Source organism: Bos javanicus, chromosome 26 (assembly GCF_032452875.1).
Source record: "Bos javanicus breed banteng chromosome 26, ARS-OSU_banteng_1.0, whole genome shotgun sequence".
NCBI classification, from domain to species: domain Eukaryota; kingdom Metazoa; phylum Chordata; class Mammalia; order Artiodactyla; family Bovidae; genus Bos; species Bos javanicus.
This window is the reverse complement of record NC_083893.1, coordinates 10,565,663-10,588,612: the sequence shown is the minus strand read 5'-3', so window position 1 is coordinate 10,588,612 and position 22,950 is coordinate 10,565,663. Positions and strand designations below refer to the sequence as shown.

Below are 22,950 nucleotides of genomic sequence, written 5' to 3'. Positions count from 1 at the left end.
TCTCAGGATGGTGAGACTTCCCTGGATATTGCACAGAGATTAAAATTTTCCCAGATTGAACTAATGCTAAGGAAAGCATCATAATCTTTGCGATCTCATATGAAGAAGTAGTAAAAGGCCTGGATTGTGTCTCAATCTTGGACTATGGGTCTGCAGACCATTCACTCTGGGGACACCCGTGGTACGGGGATAAGGTTGGTTGCCATGGGTAACATTTTCGAAGAGCTTTGTATTTCCAATGTTTTTTGCTCAGTGGAGTTCATTGTGGTCACAATCCTTCTGGGGGAGACACTAAAGATGTTGGACTCTCCACATCAGTCAAAAAAAGGTGATGTTTCAAAGTCAATCTCTCCTGAAGGAAAGGATCAGTGTTCTGTCTTTTCAGTTGCACTGCTCTTATAAAGAGGCTGTCCCGTCCATATCCTGCCCCAAAAGACAAACTGTTCCTCTGAGGCTCCTTTGAGTAATAAGACGAAGAATCAAGCAGATATATTCGTACAGAATGGTATATGTATGTGTGTAGGTTTAGAGATTAATATGTAAATATTCCATCTTCAACAAAATCATGTATCAGTTGTCAACAACAAATATTGGCAAATGCTTCAAGTCAGCTTTTTTTTTTCCCTTACAAACAGCCACTGTATCAGCATCTCGAGATGTTTTGCTATCAGTTTACAAATTAGAGCCGTCTTGATTTCAAACATGATTATATGACTATCAAGTTGTTTGTTCAAAAATATTTTTATGATTCTCTTGTGAATGCAGGGCAGTTACTAATCTTGTTAGTGCATTTTTTATTGATAAAATTAAAATATTGTAAATTATTTGAATAAATAATTCTTTACAAGAAAGAACTACATGATGAGGTGGCGTCTGGATTAAACTTCTAGAGGAGAGAGAGTGAACATTGAAAGATCTGTCTCAAGTTCTTTGTCAGTGAGACAGAACAGAAATAAGCGTATTTAAAAATGATTGAATTTTTACAAAGCAAGACTGCATCTTGATTATTTTTAGCCATGGACTACACAGTATGTAGTAACAAATGCAGTCTAAGAATGAAAGATTTACCATCTCCAAACAGAACAAAGGTCTAATAAAAAAATAAAATCCAGGAAAATTCATTGAACTCTGCACAGTACCTTAAGCACATACTTTTTGAGGGAAGTAGTTGTGTGTAGATATAGATTCTGAAGACCTTAAATGTCTCTTACTACATTATCTAAGATCCATTCACGTTGAACTGAGTTATAAGGTGACTCTGAAGATTTAAAAAAAAAAATAAAGTGAAACTTCCAACAAATTGCCAGTATGCCTTCAGTTTGGTGTCAGTGTTCTGCAAAATCACCATACCATGTAATTCATAACTGTTGTCTTTGTGTGAAAATTGAACAATTTTCTAAAGAAATAAATCCAGATTTATAAACGAGTTACTTTGCCAACAAAGGTCTGTCTAGTCAAGGCTATGGTTTTTCCAGTGATCATGTATGGATGTGAGAGTTGGACTATAAAGAAAGCTGAGTGCAGAAGAATTGATGCTTTTGAACTGTGGTGTTGGAGAAAACTCTTGAGAGTCCCTTGAACTGCAAGGAGATCCAACAAGTCCATCCTAAAGGAAATCAGTCCTGAATATTCATTGGAAGGACTGATGTTGAAGGTGAAACTCCTACTTTGGCCACCTCATGTGAAGAACTGACTCACTTGAAAAGACTCTGATGCTGGGAAAGATTGAGGGCAGGAGGAGAAGGGGACAACAGAGGATGAGATGGTTGGATGGCATCACTGACTCAATGGACATGAGTTTGAGTAAACTCCAGGAATTGGCAATGGACAGGGAAGCCTGGTGTGCTGCAGTCCATGTGGTCACAAAGAACAGGACATGAATGAGCAACTGAACTGAACTGAACTGGGTATGATTGTCTAATAACAGTACCTTTGTTAAGATCAAAGCACAATGTTGTATTATGTTCATGATATTTTTAAAACTTTATTCCTGGTGTTTAATTTTTGAAGGCAGAAAACTGGGCTAGACATTTGTAGCCAGTAGGTCTCCTAGCAACAACCTGTAAATTATCAAAGAAGCTTGAGCTAGAACCTAGGTACTGAAACACACACACACGCTTTATTGGAAAAACTCATAAATATCCTAGAAGATATCTTCTTTGACTCTCAGCTATGAATCTTGGCCTTTTCATCTATACTGTACATTGATTTTTCTTTTTTGGTTAAAGCAACTTGGCTTCCTGAGATAGTGTTATGTCTCTGTAGCAATAAGGTAAAAACATCTAGCTTATTTTTTCAAATTCAGCAACCATCTGGAGATTCAAGACCTCTGACTCCAATTCATCATTTTACTTTATTGCTCCAAAAATATGGCTCATAGACAAGAATAAAAGTTTTAGGGAAGTTTATTTGAATGACTTAAAGAATGACTAGATAATTCCTAGCTGTCAGCTAACACCTACCTTTCAAGATGGCAGAATACACAATAGTACATGAAAACTGTGTTCACCCAATGAGTAGTTCAATTAACTGAAAAAATTAAATGTCAGTTTTAGCCTCAAAAATGCAAAAAATCTGAAGGAATGAATACAATCTTAACCCTAATCTCTGCCCTCCCTTTTACTAATATGGTGGGTTTCCAATGCTGAAAATCTTTAATATCTTTCATTCTTGGCCCCATCATTCTTGAGGTTTTTTCTAAGACTAGTTAGTATCAGGTGCTTCACAAGCTCACACTGATAGTTCCCTGGGAAAGGCTGGTATCTTCCTGTTTCATCAGATGTATGATTTCATTGTACATACGGTGAGGAGCATCCAGACCCCAGATGAAATCCACGTGAGCCCATTCAGGAATGTTCTTATGGTAGATGAGATTGGTCACCTCGGAGAGCAGTGTTCTCACATCATCCGGATTTGAAAGCCAGTCCTGACCCCCAGTCCAGATTGCTGTAGGGACTGTCATGTCTCTAACTTTGTACCTTACAGGAGTTGGCTAGAGAAAATAAATAGTTTTTAACTGTATAACATTTGGACATCCAAACTCATAATTTACTTTTCTAATAAACTCAGTAAATGTGCTCTGTGTTGTGATGAAAAGTGCATGGGCACTGGAGCCGTACAAAACTGCATTGAGAGTTTCTACGCCAACTCCTGCTCAACCTCATTTAACCTCGTTTTCTTCATCTGCAAAATGTGGATGATGCCTGGAATAATTTACCAAGTTAAATGAGAAAACATCTCAATTGCCTGGCGCCTTTGGCATTGCATGTTCAATTCTTTCCCTTCCTATTAGTAAATGTTTAATATAAAAATTGCCTTTAAAAGATAATACTCCTGTTTTTTTCAAAGATAATTTCACAACATTTCATGAGGTCAGATTGAAAAGATTCTACAGAGAAAGGCGAGAGGATGGAATCTACTGAGAAGGACTTGGCTGTTCACAGGGGTTTTCTGTCCTGTGTCTCAAGAAACATGGGGAAGCCAATGGCACTGAAACTTAGGGAGTTTGAACCTAGAAGTGGTAAGAATTAGATCCTTGCTCTAGTCGCCCATCACCCAGAGAAAGGATATCTAGGATTCCTAGTTCTTGAGATCTTCTCTTATTCAAACAGAACTACCAGATCAGTTTGGCTGGCTGAGAGCCCTTGATGTTAATAAACACCAAGAACTCTCAACAGAAATGTCCAGGCCCACTTCTCAGAAAATCCACCCTGGACCCAGGACTCCAATCCTGGGAGTCTTTATTTCTCTTTGTGGCTTTTAAGAATTTGAAGGAATAGCATCTGATACTGTGAGTTATAATAAGACATATATATATGGTCTTCATCCAAGTTTGTGGTCAGATCCACTTTTATAGAGTAACTAAATGTGGAAAGGACTTCCCTGGTGGCTCACACGGTAAAGCGTCTGTCTACAATGTGGGAGACCTGGGTTCGATCCCTGGGTCAGGAAGATCCCCTGGAGAAGAGAATGGCAATCCACTCCAGGACTATTGCCTGGAAAATCCCATGGACAGAGGAGCCTGGTAGGCTCCAGTCCATGGGGTCGCAAAGAGTCGGACACGACTGAGCGACTTCACTTTCACTTTAGATATGGAAGGTTGGAATAGTCTATGGAACCTATGTTTTTCTCATCTAACAGGTGAAATATTGGCCTGAATATCAGGACTGGCTCTAAGGCTGTGTGCCTCTATGATATCTTTTTGTGTAATAATGCTTTTTGGTATGTGTGTTTTTCTTTCCATGACATTTTTTGACACCTGTTTTGCATGCTTCACTTTCTAATTCATGACCTTAAATATTGATTAGTTAAATCTACCTTGGAACTGGTATGCTTTCTCTAAAGCTATCTTTTAGGAAACGAGAAGGATCTAAAAATATATAGCTGATACTCGTGATTGAGAGTTTGCTCTTCAGTGGCACTGCAGTGGTCTCTCCAGTTTCCTAGACTTTTATATCTAGACTGTTATAGAAAAGTGGATGCTAAGTATGATGTGAGACTCTCAAAGATCCACCTGTGTGTGTATTTTGCTCCTTCCAGCTTTATGTTTGTGTGGTCAATATCTGTTTACATTCATATACAAGCTAACCAATAAACTTCAATGAAGATTTTATGCTCAGAAAAGTTTGATGCCCATTACTTTTACTTTAAATTTTAGTCCATAGCATTGATCACACACACATTTTCTTGGGTAATATGTTTTCATATTTTTCACTTGCAGATTACAGATTCATTAAAAGTGTAACCAGGGAGAATTCTTACAAGTTATCTCATCCAATAATTTTCATTTTAAAGAGAAACAGATTGAGGCCTGAAGAATCAAAGCAGTCTGGCCATCATTACACAACTTTGTAGGGCAGAGGCATAACTAATGCAGTAATTCTCACTTGTTATTAATACTCCTTTTACTGTACCATGAACCAACCTCACTCCTGCCACCTTCATTTTTTTTTCTGTTGTCATTGTTGTTTTTAAGTCTTAAAGATCTTTCTAGCAGCCACCAGACTACACCCTTCCCTTCACTGTCTACCCAGTCTTGCTCCTAGGGGGCCCAGTCCCTTGCTCACAGAGGCAGCATCATCAGAAAAGTTCTCCTAAGCATTATAACAGTCTTTTTTTTAACTTCTAAAAGTCTCTTGTCAAAGCTTTAAACTTTCTCATATCCTTAAATGAAGTTGAACCAGAACTAATTACTTTCTACTTGAATTCTTTTGTAAGAATTTATTTTATGCCATGCACATAGTTGACTGACAATGTCGTGTTAATTTCTGCTGTACAGCAAAATGATTCAGATATATATTCTTTTTCATTTTCTTTTCAATTATATGCACCAGATATTGAATAGAGTTCTCTGTGCTATACAGTAGGACCCTGCTGTTTATCCATCCTATATATAATAGTTTGCATTTGCTAATCCCAAACTTCAAGTCAGTCCGTCTCCTAACCCCTCTGCCCTGGCAACCACAAGTCTGCTGTTCTATTCGTCTGTAAGTCTCTTTTGTAGATAAGTTCATCTGTGTCGTATTTTAGATGCCACATATAAGTGATAACATGCGGTATTTTCCTTTCTTTCTCTGACATACTTCACTTAGTATGATAATCTCTGGGTCCATCCATATTGTTGCAAATGGCATTATTTCACTCTTTTTTTATGGCTGAGTAGTATTCTATTCTACTTGATTTCTTATACTTTATTTCCATTTCTAGAATAAACTGCCAGTATAACTTTTCTCTCATGCATTTCAAAAGGATATATTTTCAGCAGATGGTATTTGATTTTCTTACCTGACTGCCTTTTTCCAGATTTTTGGTCTCACTACCCCAGTCAAATGCCCGGAGTTCCCCAGAATTCGCTGCCTAAAAGGAAACAACAATTTAGATGGCATTCAAATGTGTTAAGGGATAAAGGTGGGAAGAGGGGTGAAAACATGCTGCCAAGTCTGCAGTTATGAGGGAAGCAGAGGACAAAGCCTGAAGCTGCTTTCCATTCAACTTCAGGATAATCTTCAGGAGAGTGTAAAGACAAGAATAAGGTCCTTCAGGAAGAAAAATGTGCTACAGAACTTGACCACCATATTATATAACCCCAGAAAGTGTATCCCCATCATAGTCTATGTAGGTGGGTATCCTGCACACATCTACAGTGGGAGAGTACCCCCTACAGTTGTGCAATGTAGTGACTCTGGACGAAGATGACCAATGCTTAATCCAGTTTAGAATTCTTTAATTTTAATGATAAAATGCCTCTCCCCACTCTTCTCTATCTCTCTCTCTCTCTCTTGCTCTCACACACATCTACCAAAATATAACAATGACCTTTGAAGAACAATTCGACTAGGTTCTAAATTAGAAAAATGGACACTACCAATATTTATGATTTATTAATGCCATCATCACTATTACAACTTTTTGTTGAGTTAAAAGTCTCTCATTTTCAAAAACAAAGTAGTATTTTTAGTACATATGTATATACATTAGTCACTCAGTCATGTCTGACTCTTTTGCAGCCCCTTGGACTTTAAAGTCCACCAGGCTCCTCTTCCATGGAGTTCCCAGGCAAGAATACTGGAGTGGGTGGCCATTCCCTTCTCCGGGGGCATTTTTAATAGGTGAGAATCTAAGGTTAGTGAGGTTCTAACTCTCTGTACTGTGTGCATTGTCATTCCCACAGCCGATTGGGGTCACTCTATAGTATCATCTATAATGAGCAATATTAGTTTTGTTGCTTCTTCACATGTGAAAGAATAACGAGCAGTCACATTGTTCCTTGAACCGATGGCAGAACAAACTCACCACACTGTGCCTAGAGATGGTTTCCATGACTGTTCATCAGGACATTCCTTCCTCGGCTCCAGGTGCAATCTTCAGCACAGAGGACTTCCGTGGAAGCCTCTCTGGGGAATTAGACCTGCATTTGCATTTTTATTTCTACTTGACCATGCCATCCTGCTGGAAAAGCCTATCTCCGGTCTTATCTTTGAGGTGGCTAGAGACTGAGAAGGTCTCACCTGAACCGTCTGAATTCACATTTTGAGGAGTCTACTAAAGATGTCGTAGGGCCAGTCCTTTCCTCCCATATCTTGAAAAGTTTCAATTTTCTAGATCAAACTCACAGTTGAAATAGTGTTGACAGAATCACATGTCATCTTGGAATAAAGGTGAAACAACTCCTGGGCTGTCCGAAGAGCACTGACTTTTCCAGACAAACTGCACAAACACCTTCAACAAAGAGTACAAATTCAGCGCCCTTACCTGGCTCCAGTGCAGGATGTTTTGCACAGACGTTCCTGAAGGAGTATGAGCGACATACACATTTACTCGGCTCTGTAAAAAAGCATGAGTAGTTTGTGGGACATGAATGGAAGTCTTCATTCCAATGCCAAAGAAAGGCAATGCCAAAGAATGCTCAAACTACCGCACAACTGCACTCATCTCACACGCTAGTAAAGTAATGCTCAAAATTCTCCAAGCCAGGCTTCAGCAATGTGTGAACTGCGAACTTCCAGATGTTCAAGCTGGTTTTAGAAAAGGCAGAGGAACCAGAGATCAAATTGCCAACATCCGCTGGATCATCGAAAAAGCAAAAGAGTTCCAGAAAAACATCTATTTCTGCTTTATTGACTATGCCAAAGCCTTTGACTGTGTGGATCACAATAAACTGTGGAAAATTCTGAAAGAGATGGGAATACCAGACCACCTGACCTGCCTCTTGAGAAACCTGTATGCAGGTCAGGAAGCAACAGTTAGAACTGGACATGGAACAACAGACTGGTTCCAAATAGGAAAAGGAGTACGTCAAGGCTGTATATTGTCACCCTGTTTATTTAACTTTTATGCAGAGTACATCATGAGAAACGCTGGGCTGGAAGAAGTACAAGCTGGAATCAAGATTGCCGGGAGAAATATCAATAACCTCAGATATGCAGATGATGCCACCCTTATGACAGAAAGTGAAGAGGAACTAAAAAGCCTCTTGATGAAAGTGAAAGAGGAGATTGAAAAAGTTGGCTTAAAGCTCAACGTTCAGAAAATGAAGATCATGGCATCTGGTCCCATCACTTCATGGCAAATAGGTGGGGAAACAGTGGAAACAGTGTCAGACTTAATTTTTTGGGCTCCAAAATCACTGCAGATGGTGACTGTAGCCATGAAATTAAAAGACACTTACTCCTTGGAAGGAAAGTTATGACCAACCTAGATAGCGTATTGAAAAGCAGAGACATTACTTTGCCAACAAAGGTCCGTCTAGTCAAGGCTGTGGTTTTTCCAGTGGTCATGTACAGATGCGACAGTTGGACTATGAAGAAAGCTGAGCGCTGAAGAATTGGTGCTTTTGAACTGTGGTGTTGGAGAAGACTCTTGAGAGTCCCTTGGACTGCAAGGAGATCCAACCAGTGCATTCTGAAGGAGATCAGCCCTGGGATTTCTTTGGAAGGAATGATGCTAAAGCTGAAACTCCAGTACTTTGGCTACCTCATGCAGAGAGTTGACTCATTGGAAAAGACCCTGATGCTGGGAGGGATTGGGGGCAGGAGGAGAAGGGGACGACAGAGGATGAGATGGCTGGGGCATCACCGACTCAATGGACGTGAGTTTGAGTGAACTCCGGGAGATGGTGATGGACAGGGAAGCCTGGCGTGCTGCTATTCATGGGGTTGCAAAGTGTCGGACACGACTGAGTGACTGAACTGAACTGAAGAGCAAATCTTCAGGGTGTCAAATGCAGAAATGGGAACATCATTAAAGTCCCAGCATTTATCCATGAAATAGAAAACTACACATGCACATAATTAAAAAATGCCCCTAAACCTATCCCAAGCACCTGAATTTTTCATCTGAGAAAAGCTTCTCATTAGACATCTGACTTTATCTTTTAGAAAGCTTTCCTAAAGTAATTAACTGAGACTGCATTCAAATCTCACTTCTGCTGTTTATTTTTAGGAGAAATTGAGAGCATAGCTTAATTCACTAAATGTGAGGTTATTAATCTGCAAAGTGGGAATATTGATAATACCTGTTTCATAGGGTTGTTATAGGGAATAATAGCCTGGCATGCAATGAAATGCTTATCAAATGATAGCTGTTCATCATATTTTTGATTTAAAAAAAGGCAAAAAAATCTTCAGGAATTAAAACCATGTTCCTCCAGCTGTTGACATATAGCCCTCCACTGTCTGGTGTCCTTGGGGAACTGTCCCCTCTGCAGAGAGCTGCACTGCCCATCTCCCCATGACTGGTGCTGTCTGTGGGGGTTATAAAGACCCAGCCCTCTCATGCTAACTTGGGACAATTCTGAAGGATCATCCCATCTTTACAGATCCCTAGAGGGTCAACTGAGGTTCCCACTGAGGCTACATCCCAGCTGGACTTTTTTGATCTACCAAGTCCTGTTGCCTTCCCTTTCCTATGTGTTATCCCAAGGCCATAGCCTGAATCATTCTGCACACGAATCTCTATCTCAGAGTACGCTTCCTGGGGAACCCACTGTCATGCTTGCCAAATGGAAGCTATGCCTTGTGTGTGCTAAGTTGCTTCAGTTGTGTCTGACTCTTTGCAATCCTATGGGCCATAAACTGCCAGGCTTCTCTGTTTATGGGATTCTCCAAGCATGAATACTGGAGTGGGTTGCCATGCCCTCCTCCAGGGGATCTTCCCAACCCAGGGACCAAACCTGTGTCTCTTACATCTCCTGCATTGGCAGGCAAGTTCTTTACCACTAACACCACCTGGGAAGAACTGGGAAGCTATCTTAGCCAAACTGAAACTCCCAGACAGCCTATCACAGGACTTAAACTACAAACTGGAAAGGTCTGAGTAAAAAGAAGACATGGATGGTGCACAGCAGTTTTCTCTTTTGACTTATGGGTTCTAATCACATATTTTTGCAGATGTTAATTCACTGTAGGAAAGCTGTTTTCAGACCTCTTCAATCTTGAATCTATGGAGTTAATGCGTAGTCATGCTGTTATGTTAAACTTGACTCAGCCCATGCTGAAGTATTTTCTGCACAGTATTATGATTTGAAGAAAACTGAGTTTCTTGGAGCATCACTTCCCTAAATCTTCCCTGGCATTAGCTCACCCTCAAGGAGAGAGACTAATAATTGTTTGCTTTGTTCTGGGACACTGAGAATTGACGAGGCTGCCACTTACCATGTTCATATTCTTTGGATTAAATCCTCCCAGGAGTAACATGATGTTGCTACAAATCTGATCCATAATCACCTGGCTGCAAAGGTACACAACAAACTGTCTAAGAAATCGGGTCTGGTAGAGAAATTCTCTTTTGCCAAACAATCCCTGTAAAAACATGAAATGAAATAGTAATTATAGTAAAAAAGAAGTGTCTCTAGTGTAAAAGCATATTTCCTAGCCAATGGACTGGAAAACTCTTGTGCATAGGCAAGGAATTTTCTGAGGAATCACATACCTTGATCATCATATCTGGCAGCAGCAAAAATTTGGTCCCAGGGCTTTTTGCATATTTAATAGTAGCTATGGGTGCTAAAGCAAAATACATTTTTATTTTCTGAGCCAGCTCTGGCATGGTGGAAAATGCAATAAAGCCTGCAAAAAAGAAATATGTCAACATGGATATTGAATATCCTAGAGCGAATAAAATGCTTATTTTACTTCTATCAAGATGTTTCAGTAATTGTTTTGTTCTTTAGTAGCTAAGTAATTGGAGAAGGCAATGGCACCCCACTTCAGTACTCTTGCCTGGAAAATCCCACGGATGGAGGAGCCTGGAAGGCTGAAGTCCATGGAGTCGCTGAGGGTCGGACACGACTGAGCGACTTCACTTTCACTTTTCACTTTCATGCATTGGAGGAGGAAATGGCAACCCACTCCAGTGTTCTTGCCTGGAGAATCCCAGGGACGGGGGAGCCTGGTGGGCTGCTGTCTATGGGGTCGCACAGAGTCGGACACAACCGAAGCGACTTAGCAGCAGCAGCTAAGTAATTATGTGTGTTCTAACTCTCTTGAGAAATTATAAGCTCCTTGACAGGCAAAAACAACAGCCGCAACCGCATCTCTGAGCTTCCTCTGACGTATAGGATACTTGCTGCCCATTACTAGGTTTTCAGTGAATTATTAAATTATTGAATCCAATAATATGGATTTTGAGAAAATATGTATTTTGAGAGGTAACTATATGTTAGACACTTTGAGGAGAGTTTCATGGATCTTACTTAATTCTCAGATGCTTGTGAGGTATTTTTCATAAATCTTTATAGTGAGAGACATCAAGGCTGAGAGACATTTTCTTGTTTATTGATAAAAAGTATGTTCTCTAACATAATGGGTATTGAGATAACAGAGTTTTGCTGGTTTTCTTGGATCTCCAGCTTTTCTGGAGCCCAAATTGGAACACAGTAGCTCAGGTGGGAAAGAATCCATCTGCAATGCAGGAGACCCTGGTTCGATTCCTGGATTGGGAAGATTTGCTGGAGAAGGGATAGGTTACCCACTCCAGTATTCTTGGGCTTCCCTGTGGCTCAGCTGCTAAAGAATCTGCCTGCAATGTGGGAGACCTGGTTTCAGTCCCTGGGTTGGGAGGATCTCCTAGAGAAGGGAACAGCCACCCACTCCAATATTCTGGCCCAGAGAATTCCATGGATTGTATAGTCCATGGGGTTGCAAAGAGTCAGACACGACTGAGCAACTTTCACACACACTAGTAGAAAAGTCGTCCAGTGAACTGGATTCCAGTTCTTATTTCTGCCCATAGACTAGGTATGGGATATTGGTAAAGTCAGTCTGTGCCTCAGTTTCCTAGAGACTAATACCCCAGATTGCAAAGGGACAATCTTTCTAGAGCCTTTGGGAGGAAAATACTATTGTAGACAGCCAGGGCATGGCCATTATATTTGAAATACTATGTGTCTATTTCAAAAGCACCTGCATACTCTCTGTCTAAGCTGATATTTGCATGTTGTGGGGCAGGAGGGTGGGCAGGGAGAAACCAGAATCTCATGGCCCTGAAGAAGCCAGATCTGAGAGAAGTGTGTGATGCCTGGCCTGGCTGTGGTCATATACGCTCACATTTCTCCTGAATATACAAACCTGATTTTTTTTGGAACCTACCCATGGTGGTGCCCTGTGAATAGCCGACATAATAAATCTTTTCTTGGCCCGTTTTCTGCAAAATAAAGTTTATGACTGCAGGAAGGTCAAACCTAGCCATCTCATCATAGCTACAAGGGGAAAAGACAAAGTTATATGAAAAATTATAACCAGAAACAAACAAAATCAGCCCCCCAGGGTTTACAAACACCCTTGAGTTGTCAGTCCTATCCATCAGCTTGTTACTGTGTTCCTCACAACACTCAGGATGGACTTGTTTCAAACCCATGATACGTGGGTGCCTCTGGGAGCATGGGCTGTTAGCAAACTGCTGTTTTCTCTAGAAATTATCAAAGAGAAATAACCATCTTAATCAACATTCAGTGAGCACAAGCTCCACCTCCTGGTGGGGGTGTCCTTGTTATTCGACTAGCAGAATAGAACAAGGCCAACCAGATTGTTTGTTTTTGAGGCCATGCCAGGTGACCTGCAGGATCTTAGTTCCCCACCAGGGATTAGACCCATACTGCCTGCAGTGGAAGCATGAAGTCTGAATGATTGGACTGCCAGAGAATTCCTATGCAGATTCTTTATATGAAATGTATTAAAGATGCTGCAGGGTCCCTTCTCTGGTGAAATGGATAAACAGCAAGTTGAATATCAATAGATCATTCAAATAAAAACATTAAAAAAACTTTTGTAAGAGTGTGAGAGATATAGTAACCAAGTTGATGGCCCCTAAGGCTTATTCATTCCCCGTATATCTTTAACACTGCCTGTCCTCATCATCTTCTGGGGGTGGGAGTTCTCACTTAGGGAAGAGTCAGTCCCAGGATATCCATCTACAAGGAAATGGACCTACATTTCTCCCATTCCAGTCTCCATCACCTGACACTAACCAGCATTCTTATCCCACCGGCCATACCAACCTTCTACTTGAGGAACTCAATTTACTGCCCCCAGAGAATCACTAGTCAACTATGACAATTAGGGGACATAGTGTTGGGATATTGATGGGCCAACCAAAGTAAATTATCCTAATACCAAGAGCTCTAATTCTTTACTCAGTTCTCCCAAAGATATCCATGTTCACCTCCACTCTCAAGATTTACATATACCTGAAAGCCCAGAACTCATCTTGGTCTATGGAGAGGGTCTTGTGCTTCCGAGACCAAGTGTTTCCTCTGCTGTTTCCCAGCCACACGTCAAAACCAGCATCTGCCAGAATGAAGCCCAGGCTGTTGTTGGGCAGGTTGGAAATCCAGTTGCTAGCATCTCCCAACAGGCCATGCTGCAGTAACACCACAGGTCTGGGACCTACAGAAAAGTGAATTTCAACAGCGTGTAATGTTCTGCACCTGCCTTATCCCTTAATGTGTTTGAAGGTTTAAAGTTAGACAGACCTGTGTTCAAACCTCGATTCAGCTGCTTGCTAACTTGATTACCTTGGGCAGTTACTTAACCTTTCTGTGCCTTGATTTCCTCATGAAGAAAATAGTATTTTTGTTATGATTAAGTAAAATAGTGCACAAGAAGCAGATGGCAGAATGTCTGGCACAGAGAAAGAATCAATAACGTTTGCCTTCTATTGTTGCTTTTGTGTAGTTACCATTATCGTTAGACTTGTCTGGGGTCAGAGGATACTGGAAGTGCCCCAGGAAGAACGTATAGAATTAATTTAATTATATATAATTATAACTATCATATACAAATAAGAAAATAATGTTATTATATTTTAATAAGCTATATTATAAAATTATATATAAATATATGTGTATATTAATATCATAATATCAATAATGTATACTATGGGCTGTAAAGAGTCAGACACAACTTAGTGACTGAGCAATAAAATTAATATACAATTTAAAATTAGGATTCTAAAGTATATATAATTATTGACATACTATTAATATACACACATATAAATATATACAAATATATTTAATATATTATATATTTACTATATTAATAATATATAAACATACACTTGTGTAATTATAAATATGATATTTACACACACACACACACACACATATATATACACACACACACCATATACTTAATGGCTTAATTATTATAGATCTTTCAAATCAAGAGGACTGGCAAGCCAGCTTGAAGGAATTCCAACTGTTAAACATGTGAAAGTTTTAACATCAGAATAAATAATGATGATATAAATTACATCCCATTGAATAAATTAAAAATGTATGAGTTAATATTGACACCAAGAAAAAAATAAACAAGTAATTATGGGAGGAAAAAACTCTTAGTTACAGCATCTGTGTGAAAGTGTCATTCATTTGTGTCTGACCTTTGTGACTCTCTGGACTGTAGCCTGCCAGGCTCATCTGTCCATGGAATACTCCAGGCAAGAATACTGGAGTGGGTTGCCATTCCTTTCTCCAGGGATCTTCCTGACCCAGGGATCGAGCCCAGGTTTCCCGCATTGCAGGCAGATTCTTTACTGTGTGAGCCACCAGGGAATATGGAAACTTGGATGGTGTTTAAATTCATCCATGGATGCTAAAATTAGTGGGTAAAAGTTTGAATAGGTATAGGATATTTACATATCTTGAAAATATCTCCTCAGAAATTATGAATTCCAGAGTGAAGAATATGAACTTTATGGTAGAAAAACAGCAGACACCACCTTAGCAAAGTGATCATTGCTAAATATTGCCAAAATGGAAATGCCTGACCTCTTAAAAGTTAGTAGCTCTTGTCATTCAGTAAACAGTTCTTATCAGTGAACTGAGTCCATACTCAGTCCATACTCAGAGCCTCCATATAAGACAAAGGCCTTTCTATAGCAAACTCATTCAGCATCTGGGCAATCTTCATGAATGCTGTTTGCCTCATTTTGTCCTTCTGGAGAGAGAACTCGAGGGCTGCTACTGCAAGGCCAGGATAAAGGAACTCAGAGTTAGTTTAGGTTTTCCTTTATGTCTGGTCCTTGAGTTCATCCTCTTAACCCTCATGGAGATGACCTTAACATGAGGTGATCAAATCAAGGCGAATCAGTGCTCCTCTTTGGAGCCCTAAGGACGTTTCCCCTAATTGGGGCCAGCTTGGTCCTCCTTAGCAGTACGCTTTGTACTTATGGTTCACCTAGTGAATGAATTGGCTTAGAAATGATTTATTTCATTTCAGATTTCCCCTTGAGTCATGGGCTTTCATTTAAATTACAGCTAGCAGGTGAGTGTGTAAGGGCTGCTTAAAGATCTATCGTTTCTGAAGATGGCCCAGCCTATTTCACCTCTTGATGTAAATATTTGAAGCTAACAACGATTACTTGAGAAAATAAATTTTAAAAAAGGCTTTTGTCACAAACTTATAGACATCTTTCAGTTGTTTCAGTATGAATTTTATCGGCCCTCTTTTTGAAGAGACGGTGAGAAATCCTTTTCCATCACTGGTGGGGGATTTCTTCCTTGAAGAGGCCAATGGGAGCTGCAGGAACAACATCAGCCACTAGAGGGGAGTATTCTGCACCCGGCAGCTCAGTTGGTAAGGAATCCGCCTGCAACGCGGGAGACCTGGATTCGATCTCTGGGTTGGGAAGATCCCCTGGAGAAGGAAACGGCCGCCTACCCCAGTATTCTGGCCTGGAGAATTCCATGGACTGTATAGTCCATGGAGTCTCAAAGAGTCGGACATGACCGAGTGACTTTCACTCACCTTGAACTCCAATTGCCTGGGCAATGAGGAAACAGTCTGAATAAACAGTATTGAAGAAAACAAACTCCATCCATGAATAGGTGCTGCAGGTAACCCCCTAAGCTTGTGAAAGGCCGCAGTCTCCTGACTGCTTGGAAGAACTGTGGCTTGCTTTCCCTCTAGGATTCATGGGGCTTAGTGAAAAAGTTCTTTCCATCTCCAGGCCATTCATTTATTTATAAAAAATTCATTCATTCATTCCACATATTTTTGGCACCTGCCATGTGCTTGGCACTATTTTAGGCACTGGTTATACCCTTGAACAAAACTGATAAAGTTTCTTGCTGAGTTTACATCCTGGTTGGGAGAGACAGTTAATAAACAAACGAGAAAATATCTATCATATCAATGGTGTTAAGGGCTATAAGGAAAAGTAATCAGGATAAAGGGCCAGATATCCATAGTTGGGAAGGGTTTGTTATTTTGAACAGACTGGTTAGGGAAGAACATGGCAGAAGACCTGAAAGAGAGGCCAGAGCAAACTGCATGGATATCTGATGAAACTGTGTTCCAGAGAGAGAACTGTAAGTTCAAAAGCACTGACATAAGGGCATGCTGGACATATATAAAGCATAGCTATTTAGCTGGTGTGAAAGAAAGCTGCACATTCCCCCCAACAGTGCAAAAGAGTGCCCTTTTCTCCACACCCTCTCCAGTAGAAAACCATAATTTAAAAAGACACGTGTATCCCAAAGTTCATTGAAGTACTATTTACAATAGCCAGGATGTGGAAGCAACCTAAATGTCCATCATGAGAGAAATGGATAGAGATGGTGTGGTATATATACATAATAGAATATTAATCATAAAAAGAAACAAAATTGGGTCATTTGTTGAGATGTGGATGGACCTAGAGTCTGTCATGCAGTGTGAAGTAAGTCAGAGAAAATCAAATATCATATATTAATATATATATGTGGGCTTCCCTTGTGGCTCAGCTGGTAAAGAATCTGCAATATAGGAGACCTGGGTTCAGTCTCTGTGTTGGAAAGATCCCCTGGAGAAGGGAAAGGCTACCCACTCCAGTATTCTGGCCTGGAGAATTCCATGGACTGTATAGTCCATGGGGTCACAAAGAGTCAGACACGACTGAGAGATTTTCACTTCACAATGTATATATGTGGAATCTAGAAAGATGGTACAGATATATCTATTTGCAGGTCAAGAATAGGGACACAGACCTAGAGAATTGATATGTGGACATGGGGGAGGGGGAAGGAAAGGGTGGGGTGAATTTTGAGATGAGGCTTGATATATATACACTGTGCTGTGTGCTGTTCTGAGTTGCTCAGTCGTGTTCGACTCGGTGCAACCCCATGGACTTAGCTCGCCAGGTTCCCACCATGTGTAAAACAGATAGCTAGTGGGAACCTGCTTTATAGTACAGGGAGCTCAGCTTGGTGCTCCTTGATGACCTAGGAGGGGTGGGATTGGGGTAGGGAGGAAGGGAAGTCCGAGAGGGTGGGGATGTATGTATACATCTAGCTGATTGACTTCCTTGTACAGCAGAAAGTAACAACATTATAAAATAATTATACTCCAAAGAAAAAAATAAAATGAAGATATATTATTTGAAAAAGCCGTACAAATGTAAATTAGAGTAAAATAGAACCCTGAAGCTTCTTTATACCAAAGCCAAATAGCATTCATTCAGCATTTTCTGGTCCTAGTTAAGACAGAAATCTTAATTTGAGTGCAGGTTTTGCAACATACTAGCAAGTACTAGCAGAGATTCTCTGGGTAATTTAACCTCTGTGAGTGGCAGTTTCTTCAGATTATTATGAAAGCTAAATGGGATTAATGTAAAGGAATTTAGCATTGTACCTGGTATATGGAAAGAAGACAGTAAGAAATTACATTATCTGTACTCATGACTGATAACATAGTGGCTGCTGTAAACGTAGCTCTCGCCTTTTAAAAGGAATAGAGCCAAATGTAGCTGAAGGATGGGTATACTTTAATTAGTAATGAAGGTGAACTTCTTAAAAGCCAACAGTGGCTGAAAATCATTATTTAAAAAAAGGGATTGTAAGAGCAATGGAAACATGTACCAAAACCTTAAAATATACATATAGTGCTCAATTCTTTAAAAGACTTTACTGAAAAGCTAAGCAACATCTTAAATATTTACAGGATATTTATAAGACTATCTGGATGGGGAATATAGTGTGCTAGGGTGGATATCAGATGCCATGTTGGAGTTTATATTCTTTGTGAGCAAAGTTTGCTGTGATCTATTTTCATGGGAAGTAGATGGGGAAACAGTGGAAACAGTGTCAGACTTTATTTTTCTGGGCTCCAAAATCACTACAGATGGTGACTGCAGCCATGAAATTAAAAGATGCTTACTCCTTGGAAGGAAAGTTATGACCAACTAGATAGCGTATTCAAAAGCAGAGACATTACTTTGCCAACAAAGGTCCGTCTAGTCAAGGCTATGGTTTTTCCTGTGGTCATGTATGGATGTGAGAGTTGGACTGTGAAGAAGGCTGAGCACCGAAGAATTGATGCTTTTGAACTGTGGTGTTGGAGAAGACTCTTGAGAGTCCCTTGGATTGCAAGGAGATCCAACCAGTCCATTCTGAAGGAGATCAGCCCTGGGATTTCTTTGGAGGGAATGATGCTAAAGCTGAAACTCCAGTACTTTGGCCACCTCATGCGAAGAGTTGACTCATTGGAAAAGACTCTGATGCTGGGAGGGATTGGGGGCAGGAGAAGGGGACGATAGAGGATGAGATGGCTGGATGGCATCACTGACTCGATGGACGTGAGTCTCAGTGAACTCCGGGAGTTGGCAATGGACAGGGGGGCCTGGCGTGCTGCGATTCATGGGGTCGCAAAGAGTCGGACACGACTGAATGACTGATCTGATCCGATCCGATCTGGTTTAAGAGATCATCAGGGGATATTCTAGAATATTTATATAGGAGGGATTGGGGGGAATGAATTAACTACTAGAAGGGATAAAAAATAAACTTTTCTTGAAGGTGTTTTTTGAAAAGCAAATTCTGTGTTTAGATACTTCCCTGGTGGTCCAGTGGTTAAGAATTCTCCTTTCAATGCACGGGATGTGGTTTCAATCCCTGGTCAGGGCACTAAGATCCCACATGCTGAGGGGCAACTAAACCTGTGTGCTGCAAGTAGAGAAAGCCTGTGTGCTCAGCACAGCCAAAACAAAACACAAAAAACCGTACCTCACTGTTTATTTGAGATAATTGGGAGTGGGGCAGTGGTGATGGGAATTAAGAAGGAGCTGAAGCCACTTTTTGGCTGGAATAATGGGCCCAGTCTGTACCAAAAATCCATGTTTCTTTCTACATACTCAAATCACAAGGAATTCTTTACTGTAGGGAAGACTGCGATGTTGGGATAATATAGGGGAAATCATACCTGTCTTCTTAAGTTGCACGAGGCCTTGAGGAATCCTGTTAACAGAAAGGATATATCCATCTTCTGTTAAGACTTCATACTCCTCACAAGGATAACGTTTATGTTGGATGATTTCACTCTACAGAAAAAGCAAAAAAAAATTTTTTTTAGTTCAGTTCTGTATGGTTATGTTCTCAATGATTATAAAGTAAAAAGTAGATTTCTTGAGCATGGAAGAAATAGACAAGAAATTCCTTGCTTCTCACTAGCTAATTAGATTATTGTTTTTTTAAAAAAAGTAAACCTTTTCCAGTTCTCATTTTCTTTATCTTTAATGTGGAGATTGAACTAGAAGGATAGTTTTTAAAGTGTAGCCCTGAGCCAAGAGCATAGCATCACTTAGACAATTGGTAGAAACACAAAATGATCAGTTTCCACTCAAACCTATTGAATTGGAAACTCTGAGGATAGGGTGCAGCAATTTGGGTCTTAACAAGTCTCTTAGGAAATTCTGATGCACTCTAACATTTGAGAACCACTGGACAAGAACATTTATTCCAAAACCTGAGCATGTGTCAGAAACGTTCAGGGCACTTAAATATTACTGACTCACTTCAGGTTAGGAATCAGGTAATTCCAATGCATTTGTAGAATATAAAGCTGCCAAATCTCCTAAGTATCCTCAGTTTCTGCCCATTGTCGTTACTTAGAGGAGGAGGGAATTATTCCTATTAGCTGCTGGTTTTAAAGGAACAGGAGAGGAGAAAGCCAGGTGCAAAGTGGCCAGTGTAGTATACAGGATAAAAGGGCATAGTAGTTAAGGGAAAGGCTGTGGGGTCCCACCACTTGAGTTTTTAAATCCTGACTCTTGGACTAATATATAAACTGTGTGATCTTAGGAAATTTAGTTAACCTGCCCCTATTGCTCAGTTTATTTGTTCACAAATTAGCTACACCAATAGTTTATTCAGGAGATGCAGATTTGATCCCTGAGTCAGGAAGATATCCCCTAGTGGAGGAAATGGCAATCCACTCCATTTTCTTGCTGGGACAATCCCATGGACAGAGGAAGGCTACAGCCTGTGGGATCTCAAAGACAACTGAGCACCCAGACGTGCACGTACAATAGTTTGCATTCTGTGGGATTATTGCAAAGAATGTAAAAAGATAATTCACATGTGACACCAACAAGATTGACTGGTTCATAGTAGGGACTTAAAGAGCATTAGCTGCTACTGTAATTAAAAATCACCCCTACCCCTTCAAGTAACTCCTATTCATCTTTCAGAATTCAGGTTAAGAAATCTTTCTTCAGAAAAACGTTCTTAAATTCTCTATTTTACATTTTCTTTTTTGATGTCACTGCTCTTGTGGTTAATAATTGAGTGTCTGTCTTCTCTGCTGGATTGTTAACTCCATGAACTCAGGGCTTTGATATGCTTAGATTTAACTTTGGTGCTTAGCCCAGTATTGAGGCCTAACAGGTGCTCAATTAACACTAGCTGGAAGAATACTTGAGTGAGGCAAGCTGTATACCAAAATATAGGATAAATTATATCCATATGAATTTGTTGTGTGTATATGCTCAGACACTTAGTCATGTCCCATTATTTACAACCCCATGAACTGTAGCCTGCCAGGCTCTTCTGTCCACGACATTTTCCAGGCAAGAATACTGGAGTGGGTAGCCATTTCCTTCTCCAGGGGATCTTTCCAATACAGGAATTGAACCCGTGTTACTGTGTCTTCTGCATTGGCAGGCATATTCTTTATCACTGAGCCAGATCTTTAGGAGACATCCTTCTGGCCCTTAGAAGTTCCTATACAGATTCTTCTGGGTTGTTGAGTGAAGAGAATCTCTTTAGTTGTAGATATAGCTAATCTCCCTGGGCCTCACCTACTGGGTGTGCCTAGCACCTACACAACGCTCGGGCTTCAGGAGCCCGAAGACTAAAATCCATTCAATTGGACTTGGCATGGAGAATTGTACATGGAGAGGCAAATTAAGATAGAAAATTCTTATAATCTCTCATATAAATTAAATGAAGTAGAATAGAAGTACTTCAGAGTACTAATTTATGTGGCTTCTCCGATGGCTCGTGGTAAAGAATCCACCTGCAATGTAGGAATCGAGAGTTTGATCCCTAGGTGGGGAAGATCCCCGGAGAAGGAAATGGCAACCCATTCCTAGTATTTGTATGTGTGTAGATTCAGAATATTTCAATAGCCTATTTAGAGTTTTAGAATTCATTCAAGGAAGTTTCTGTAAAAAGCATCTTAAATCTGTATAAAGGTATATTAAGTCTATGATAAAGCTGTGGAGCATGAACATTACAGAGAGTGACCTTACTCAGCTGGAGGCAGCCTCTTCTTCCCTGGGAGGATTTGTTGCAGAGTGGTTACAATCATGAGTTGTGTGTTCAGGCAGGCCTAGATTTGAATTCTAGTTCTACCACCTACCAGGGATGGGGCTGATTTGAGTTGCTTAACTTCTTTCATCTCAGTTCTTTGATTGCGAAAATGAGGATGGTCATATCTATAGCATAGGACAGTGAAGATGAAATAATATCTTTTCAGCTTTCATCACAATGTCTGCTGTGGGATAAGTATTACTATACCATGAATGTTATTAAAATTCAGCTAAGAATGTGAGCAGAAGCCAAAAAAAATTCTGTGGGATGCCTAGAGAGGTCACATCATTCATGAATTTTACTGACAGGAAGACCTCTCTATCATTCATAAGGGTCCTTTTATTGCCAGTCAACAGAGTTACCAGTTCAAACTAGGATTAAATAGATTAGAATGGCACAAAATGTTACTAAAAAGGGCTGTCCTGAGAGTAAGAAAGGAGGTCTAACATCTTTCTAATATTGGAAAAAGTAGAAGAGGAATATAATTAGCACAGATGATATGGAAATAATCATAGCTCTGAGCTTGACCCAAGACACTGCAATGATTTAACAGTTCATAGGATGAACCTAAGAATTCAAGAAAAAGTTAAATTGCATTTGAAGCTCAAAGGGATTTAATTATTTGCCTGAATTTACCAAAACTGTTCGAGGTGAGCCCATATCCACTCACACCCAGCTTAGTGTTCTTTTCAGGACAATATGTTAATTTACAACTATGCTCTACTAGCAAAAATCACCACCACATATAAATATGATACATAGTGCAGATAATATACAGTTGTAAGCAATAAGCACGTAAGGTACTTCCTTTCCCCCAAACATGGAAAATCCCGACTTACAATATTCATGAATGCTTCTGGGTCCACAGTGGTAGTTCGCATATGTCCTGAATTCACATTTCTCTGGAACAAATGGGCCACCAGGATCAGAAGCCACATCTCGTTTCTGTATGAAACAATCCATTCTCTTGACAAGATTTTTGGCATGTTTCAACACCTGCATTTATCTCTTCCTGGTCATATAACAACTGATTCTAAAGTCAGAAGAACCTCTAGGTTTAAAAACTTTTTCACATGTTTGCCAGCTATAATTTCTTCTCCAAATTCCAAAGCATATTAAATAAGCTTGGTTGATAGGAATGAAGGAACATAAAGTAGAATGGAAACACCATCCAGAGCGTCCCAATACTATCTGGCTCCTCCCATTCCATCACATGAATTGGTGTGTAGAAAGAACTTTCTCTGATGCAACCTGCAATTAAGTGCATCTGATACAACCCATAAAAATCTCTGTTCACCATCAGGTAATATGAACCTGGTTGTGCTTAGCCACTCAGCCGTGTCTGACTCTTTTTGACCCCATGGACTGTAGCCCGCCAAGCTCCT

At 40.1% G+C, this 22,950-nt stretch overlaps 2 protein-coding genes across 4 annotated transcripts in view; one reads left to right on the top strand and one right to left on the bottom strand.

The window, feature by feature from the left end:
- ANKRD22 (ankyrin repeat domain 22) overlaps positions 1 to 1,987 on the top strand; it is a 28,431-nt gene extending 26,444 nt beyond the window's left edge. For all 3 annotated transcript variants that reach the window (XM_061402730.1, XM_061402732.1, XM_061402731.1), the window contains one exon: positions 7 to 1,987. In XM_061402730.1, the coding sequence (XP_061258714.1) occupies positions 7 to 84 (78 nt within the window). In that variant the 3' untranslated portion in view covers positions 85 to 1,987. The remainder of the gene's footprint in view (positions 1 to 6) is intronic.
- Positions 1,988 to 2,722: 735 nt separating this feature from the next.
- Positions 2,723 to 22,564, bottom strand: LIPM (lipase family member M). The gene is made up of 9 exons (XM_061402635.1): positions 22,405 to 22,564; positions 19,176 to 19,293; positions 13,184 to 13,382; positions 12,087 to 12,196; positions 10,429 to 10,565; positions 10,152 to 10,298; positions 7,252 to 7,323; positions 5,785 to 5,856; positions 2,723 to 2,992 (listed from the first exon to the last, which is right to left on the bottom strand). Exons 1-9 carry the CDS (start codon positions 22,549 to 22,551, stop codon positions 2,723 to 2,725), a joined length of 1,272 nt encoding a protein of 423 aa, XP_061258619.1. The 5' UTR covers positions 22,552 to 22,564.
- Between the last annotated feature and the right edge of the window lie 386 nt (positions 22,565 to 22,950).